Below are 8,274 nucleotides of genomic sequence, written 5' to 3' on the forward strand. Positions count from 1 at the left end.
GTGAAGGTTTCGTACATACGTGCACTTGAAGCGCTGTATTATTTCGGGACGGAACCTCATGTATGCGGAGAATACAGCTGTTTAATAGGGTCAATTCAGCGCTGTTAACTGTCTGTGTCCTGCACTATGCACTAGTTGAGCTACAGTAAGTGGGGGAGAGCAGAGACCTCTTTCCTGCAGATACTATACTGAGGGGGCATCTACTGCACTGTCCATTCTTCCATCAACTTTATGTGAATGTGACGATACATTTTATGTTTACAGACAGGGGCGTCACTAAGTTTTAAGGACAGGGGGGGCTTAGCCCCCAGGAGATGCACAAGATGTGAGCATATGTGGTGCACAAGCACAAATATTTCACAAACAAAGACTGTGAAATTGTTTCTAAAAAATTTTGGACAGATTTAACAAAGAGCATACGGTGTAAAGTTTAGGCAACCATTAGTTTTATTTCAGTCTTTTTTATTTATTTATGTATTTATTTAAAGAAAGCTAAGACCGGTGAGATTACTACAGACATGTCTGGAGTAGGCTACAGTAGAAAATGTAAATTTTTCATCTCTGCCTAGTAAGAATACTAACAAATATCACATTAGAGTAAAATCGACCTTTGAATCATGGGATATCAGGCAAATGAATAAGTAATGTGTAGGCTAACTGTGTAAAAGTAGATGCTAAAAAAATGAACCTGAACAATTTTGCAGCTGTTTTATTATCAGAGATACGTATGTCCAGGTGGAATTTGACCTTTGGAAAACTAATTAGGCTATATTTCACTAATAGCCGGTGTCATAATATTCACTCCATCCAAATACAACTGTTTTTGGCTCATTTTGATTTCACCTAGACCTCTTCATATTTTCCCATTCAAAGAAGACCATACAACCGAAATGAAGTTTGACACCAATATTTTACTAATAAAAAATATGCATAGAAATACTACATAGCTAAACAACGTGAATAACCAATTATAACACAAACCAAAATTTGCTGCAACAAGGAGCAGTCAGATGTATGTTTGTGGTAACTATAAGGAATAGAAAACAAACTTCCTGGGCCTGTTTCAAAGTGAGGAACACAGCTGACGCTCCAGAAGGAAGTCACCCAAAAATAGTAGGCTATAGCTATGGTAAAAAAGAGTGCACACTTCACCCTAGAAACCTGTTCATCTTTATGTTAACAACCAGGACCTTCACATTGCATTTCAGACTTTTTTTTTTCGAGCTGGAATTAAACTTTATAATACAATATTTTTGCTACTCTGTGGCTGCTACGAATGTGAGGAGCTAGTCTACAGTTTGTAATGGATGGTGTGTTCTCATCAGAATTCAGTGTTCAAGTTGGGTCTTCTCTGGATGATCACTAGTGATGATAATATCATAAAAAATGGCATTAATCTAATATGATGTGTGTAGTTTTTATCTGTCAAAGTGCACCAGATTGAAGCCTTTTAATATAAAATTGCCCCAAATTTCTGACGCCACCCCCCCGCGCACCACGACTATGACCTCGGTATTTCAAAAATCCTGGCTACGGCCCTGCTCTTAGGGCCTGATTTACTAAAGGTTCGCGTGCGTAACTTGATTGCACACGCAAAGACATGTTGAAGCTGATCTACTAACCGGCCGCACCGAGGATTCTATCTCCCAAATTGGCAAAATAACATGCGCAATCCATTTAGCGCATTTGCCTTAAAGGGATAGTTCACCCAAAATTCAAATTTCACTCATTATCTACTCACCCTCATGGCGACTAAGAGCTGTGAGAATTTTCAGAGTCCTCCGTTCCTTCTCTGAGTTACGGGGGGTCCGCGCAGCAGTATTTGTCCATATAATGGTTGTCAATGGATACCAACTTTCTTCGTCCAAAAAGACACACCAAAAAACATCCAAATACCTCCATATTGCTCGTCTGTAATGTCCCTCTGGTATTGAAACCCCGACATGAGAAATTCGGTTCACTGCTCCTCCTGTGTCAGTGCAAATCACGCGAGATTTGCACTGACCGGCGGAACAGTGAACCGAGACACTGGGAGCTTCCGCTACAAACAAGCTTAAAACATAGACTTACTTAATTTTTTTCTGAACAATTTCTCATGTCGGGGCTTCGATACAAGAGGGACATTACAGACGAGCACTATGGAGGTATTTGGATGTTTTTTGGTGTGTCTTTTTGGACAAAGAAAGTTGGTATCCATTCACAACCATTATATGGACAAATACTGCTGCGCAGACCCCCCCCCGTAACTCAGAGAAGGAACGGAGGACTCTGAAAATTCTCACAGCTCTTAGTCGACATGAGGTTGAGTAGATAATGTGTGAAATTTGAATTTTGGGTGAACTATCCCTTTAACTCACTTTCACCTGTGAGGTTAATGTGCAAACTGTAATTTTGTCTGTACAAGTGCACTGTGTAGTTTCAGCAGTGTTGTGCTAGTTACTGAAAAATAGTAACTAGTTACAGTTACTAGTTACTTCATAAAAAAGTAACTCAGTTAGTAACTCAGTTACTTAAACCAAAAAGTAATGCGTTACTGAGAAAGTAACTTTTTCGTTACTTTAAAAGGTTTTTTTTTTCCAATGCTCCCATTAAATAAAGGTTGATTGAATTCCCCTCTAGCCGTCATTTCAGTTCTGTAGCCTACTGATGCTGATGAAGAAACACGTGTTTTTATCTGTACAATTTTACCATCATCATCATGCTGCATGATGTCAGCAGCAGCTTGACCTAACTGCAAAAAAATCTCGAGTTACGTTTAAGACTGTTTTCAGTGACGGAAGTAAATTCACTCCAGTGGTATTTTTTTAATCGATCGATCAGCTGTGTTTACCCAGAGCGATCAGCTGTGTTTACCGTTTCAGGTGTCATAATTGGAGTCCGTCTGTCGGACTCCAACCGCTGCTGCTCGGTGGAGTGGGTGCTTGTGTGTGCGCGCTGTGACTCGAGCTGTGTCCCGGTTCAGGGGCTGCAGCCTGAACTGAGACACAGCTTTGGTCTTGGATGCTGCGTTAGCAAAGTTACCTTAGCTCGCCGTCATGCCGTGCTCTGACCTGTCCAGTCCTCTTCATGGAGCGTGTTTGATTACGTGTGGGATGCTAGAGGGCGGCCACGAACTAGTGCTTAGTGTCTGCGCTCTGTCTTTCTTTCAATTCAATGAAACTTTATTGATCGCTGAAATGTTATAGGAAGTGTGTGCCGCTGTAAAACCTCACCAAAGGAACGGAAAGGAACGGAGTAACGCAGCGTTTGGTAACGGGAACGGAGTTACTGATTTTAAAAAAACAACGCGTTACGTTATTAGTTACTGAAAAAAGTAACGGCGTTACGTAACGGCGTTACTAATAACGCGTTACTACCCAACACTGAGTTTCAGGGGGAGTTGTTACTTTATATATGGTCCCAATATTTCAAGCAATATGCATCGTGACTTTGACAGTCGTATTTTTCCACCAAGTCCTTTTTCTTTTCGTATGATGCAATAGGAAATGACTCAGCTGTTGTTGGCTGCATCTCGCAGTGACAGACGTTTCTCCCACTCGGTTGCTGCCTCAGATTGAGAGGTTGAAATAAATTAGGTGGCTGCTGCCTTTAGTATCAACAGCCTTTGAACAAAATTTTGCAGTGGACTGTGGTGTGGTCAAGGTCGGACGCCACAGAGCAGAACCAAACCAGACCAGTCTAAACAACTGGCAGGACTGGGCCTGTTTGGGGAGCTAAGGCTGCATTTATGTGTCACTGTAAGAGGAAAACAAGGGGGGAGGATGTGAGCTGCAGGAGTCCAAGGAAGGCAGAGGAGAAGGAGAGGAGAAAATCTAGATATTCTTTTTTTAAAAAAAATATTTAGTCCTTGGGCCAAGACCCAAAATTTCACATATCGGTATCACCTGGGAGGGCAAATTCTAGTTGTGATTTTTTTATTCCTACACACCCCTAGATTAAGTTTTGATATGATAGACCTTGCTGACTGGCAGCTTTATAGTATTTATCACCTCTTAAAGTAATAGACTGTTGCTGTTCAAAAACGAAAAAAGTGCTTTCCCTGGAACCCATCTTTCTTTCATCATATCCTCTCCTTTGGGTGTGAACTATTGGCCAGCCATAGAGACTTGTAATAAACCCTTAAGTAGTGTTTCAAGTAATTTATCTACAGTAATATAGGTGTAAATAAGCTTCAATTATCCGATGGTCAGGTCTAAATCATTGCAATGTATCTTCTAATTAAGGATACTTTTTGACAAATTTTATTTCTTCCCAATACCTTATTCCAATTAGATAGATAGATAGATAGATAGATAGATAGATAGATAGATAGATAGATAGATAGATAGATAGATAGATAGATAGATAGATAGATAGATAGACAGATAGATAGAAACTATGCTGGGTGGGGTGGTGGTGGTGGTGCCAGCTCACAGAACAACCATGTGGTGTACTGTGTACATTAAAACATTGGATCAGTTCTTTATTTTGGTAACTGAACAATGATGAACGCAGATCAACAAAATGTGAACAAAAGGTGGTGGATGTGAAAGCCCTGTCAATTAAGCTTGAGGCAGCGGATAATCTAAGGTTCTTCCTTCAAGTTTCTCGGTCTGTTGCCTCACTGTACGAAGCTCAAGTTGCTCAGGCTCTCCCTCCAAACCCAGATATTCTGCTGTTCCAGGTAACAACATTGTGCACTCAGATCCATCATCTAAGATGGCATAGGTATCAAAGGTTTTATCCTTGTTAGAGAGTCTCACTTCAACAACGTTAAATTCTCAATACCAAGAATGCAAAGAACAATGAATTTGGGAGATCACAGGTACACAGAATGCTGAGACGATGCGTTCTCTTGATCATAGTGATTGTAACATTCCCACCAATGATCTCACTCTGACTGCAAAATTCTGAAAGCCTGCATCATCTCCAGAAATTACTCTAGGAAGATTTAAAATGGTCTGCATCTCTCTCATGGCCAGCTGGTGTGGTTGACCATACTGTCACTCTAAGGCTGCTAATGCCATAGTGAATGGTTGTGGATCATGTGCATAAGAAAGGGCAATATGGCGGGCAGAGAGGAGCTGTAACTGATCTAATAGGATATGAAATTTTTACAGTTCAGGTTCCTCTGTTGGCAACAAGTAAGTCAGAGCCATCTTCAGCAGTACCCATGAGGGTCATCATGGCTGAAATATGGGAATGAAGATCCCTCTACTCATGTTGAAAACCTGGAGCCCATAGTTTGCTGCACAGGAGCCACAGGTAAAGAGAAGCTGGGATTAGCAGGGGGAAGCTCCAGTAAAGGGTGGGGCGTATGAAACTGGAGCTGGCTGAGACACAGCACCTTGAGCTTGAGGTTGCTGTGCAGGCTGAGGGGGCATGTAATGGAATAGATACAACACTGCTTGGGTGATAAGCAAATGGTTTGGAAGACAGGGAAACCTTTCTGGGGTTCGGAGCAGGTACAGGTGCTGATTCAGATAGGTTAGGTTCAGACTGGGCTTTCTCACATTGGGGGGGCAGTAGGGGTGGTTAGATGCATATGGTGTCTGTTGGGGCTCTATATTACATTCCTCTTCTGTATCTCCCTCCGAGTAACCCTGCTCATACTGCTCAACTCTGTCCATCAAGACTGGAACCATACCAACCATTATAGTTGTGCCACTCCAGCCTCAGATTCAGGAGGCTGTGATACAGGTGCTGCTCTGGCCTGTGGTTGTTGGGGAGGCCTGCCATAAAGTTAAGTCTGTAGATATCTTGGAGGCATTCTCTCCCACTGTGGCCTTTCTCCTTGCTCTCTCCCATCATGTTGCTGAACAGGTCATGGGTCCATTTTCCAGCATGGGTGTTCGCTCTGGCTCGAAGGACCATGAAAAAACTATGTGTGATGTCTATGGATATTCTCATTCATCCAGGTTCATCGTTCTTTTCTGGGCAAACTGAATCGTAGGCAACTGGTCTTATATTTATCTGGGAAGACGTTTCGCCTCTTATCCAAGGGGCTTCATCAGTTATACGCAACAAGTCTCACTAGTCCGCACTAGTTAGACAAAGACAGTGGAGTAAGACCCAGGTATTTAACCTCTGTGGGAGTGGTCACCAGAGTACCTGTGTGGGTGTGTTTACAAAGGTAGCCTACTGGTTTCACTTGACCATTGTTGGGGTCCCCTGTGACATTATGTGTGATGTCCAAAAAGAGTGTTAAATGACTTTTAATGTTTTATTGGCTATCTGTGTTCTTTTTAGAATTAATGACAATCTGCCTATATTGGAAAATAACAAAATGCGAAAAAAAATTAAAAAGCTGCCCTTATGAAAAGGCTATCATATTTTAATTTACTTATATTGACCCTAAAAACAATTTAGTATAGGTAAGGTTTTGCCCACTTAAGTGATACCGATATCTGGTCTGGCCCAAGGACTAATTGTCCTATAACACGAATACCAATTAATTGATTAAGTCGATTTATTGCTGAGCCTTCCATCAGAATGTGCTCAAAGAATCTTTTGACAGATCACTAAAAAATATCACATTACACTGCAAAAACTCAAAATCTTACCAAGAATATTTGTCTTATTTCTAGTCAAAACAATCTCATTCTACTTAAAATAAGACTTATCACATTAAAAAGCAGCTTGTTTTTAGACACTTTTTACTTCTTTCAAGCAGATTTTCACTTGAAATAAGTAGAAAAATCTGATAGTGGAGCAAGTTTTTCTTTCTTATTACAAGCACAAAAAACTTGCTTTCACTGGCAGATTTTTTCTACTTATTTCAAGTGAAAATTAGTTTGAAACAAGTGAAAATGATCTAAAAACAAGTTAATTTTTAGGTGATTGTAGTCTTATTTTAAGAAAAAAAAAAACACAACACACACAAACACAACACACAAAAAAAAAAAACACACAACCCACACAAACCAACAAAAACACAACCACACCTCGCTCAAATGGAAAGAGATTAGTTTGGACTAGAAATGAGACATTTTGACAAGAAATACGACAAATATTCTTGGAAAGATTTTGAGTTTTTGCAGTGTATCTAGAGATAACATCATAAAAAACCGAACAGACTCCTCTTATTGAACACAGTGACACACTCATCCCTCTATCTCTCTCTGTCTTTTTTTTTACAGGGACGTGTTGCCGTTCACTCTGAAGCTTCCAGGCGCTATCGCCTCAGCAACAACATCTGCAGACCTGGAGGAGATTGCTAAACTTGGACCAGGTCTGTTGGAGTTGCAATTATTTATTCAATTATAGACTCATTCAAGTATTCATACCCCTTGAACTTTTACACATTTTGTCACGTTACAACCACAAACTTGAACGTGTTTTATTGGGATTTTACGTACGGTGGCCTGGAGGTGCAAACCAACATTACGAAATCCAAAAACACTTTTACAAAGCTTGAGACAAATTTACATTTCAGAAAAATAAGGTACATAAAAACGATACAAAAAATGTGAAAAAGATATGGAAAACTTTAACTTTGTTTAATGGAAATATATAGTTAACTGGATAGGGAATAAATTAACTATGGGGTTGATACGGAAGGGATAAAAAATAATGAGATTTTTGTGTGGGTAATATAATTAAGGTAAAATGGGAGGTAATTAGTAGAAACGTTTAAATCTTCCACATTTATGCGATAATGGTTATGGGGGTAGATAAATTTATGTAGAAAAATTTAAATCAAAGTTGACATATAGATTAAGGATGCTGATAAAGGTGTAGTCATAGTAAGAAACAGTATTGAAGGATGAATGCACAAGATGGTGTGCTGTAGTGTTGAAGATGAAGTGTTGTTGGTCAGAGAGAGAGAGAGGGGGGGGGGGGGGGTCTGGGGTCTGTGCTGAGGGGGACTGTGTGTGCGCCCCGTTGTGTTTGCCAGCTTCAGGTCTCTGCAGACGGGACTGATCAGCGCTCTGCCCTCCTCCTCGCCTCCTACATCTGTTGTGTGTAAATCAGGCAGCGCTCCAAACATCCACTGACATACCGGTGGTTAATGCCTCACCCTGCAGGCACGAAAGCCTGTTGCAGGCCCAGATCTGTGCTGCTCGGTTGGGCATGGAGTCACGCATCAGCTGGGTGTCTCTGGAGCTCCTCCCGCTGCCGAGGGCCTCGGTGCAGAGCCAGACCACAGACCTAAAAACACTGACACCACCGGCACCTCCAGAGAGTGTGGAGTAACTCTTAGGGCTACTAAAGGTTCACGTGCATAACTTGATTGCACACGCAAAGACTCTCCTCTCCTCTCCTCTCCTCTCCTCTGGTGTTCTCCTCTCCTCT

The 8,274-nt window shown here is 41.1% G+C and overlaps 1 protein-coding gene across 2 annotated transcripts in view; it reads left to right on the forward strand.

The window, feature by feature from the left end:
• Nucleotides 1–8,274, forward strand: part of LOC146973899 (ras and Rab interactor 2-like) — a 76,885-nt gene that overhangs the window by 36,867 nt on the left and 31,744 nt on the right. For both annotated transcript variants that reach the window (XM_085800914.1, XM_085800913.1), the window contains exon 7: nucleotides 7,119–7,210. In XM_085800914.1, coding sequence (XP_085657040.1) covers nucleotides 7,119–7,210 — 92 coding nt within the window. The remainder of the gene's footprint in view (nucleotides 1–7,118; nucleotides 7,211–8,274) is intronic.

The sequence above is a fragment of the Trachurus japonicus genome, chromosome 15 (assembly GCF_045865225.1).
Source record: "Trachurus japonicus isolate A0001 chromosome 15, Traja_1.0".
Lineage (NCBI taxonomy): Eukaryota > Metazoa > Chordata > Actinopteri > Carangiformes > Carangidae > Trachurus > Trachurus japonicus.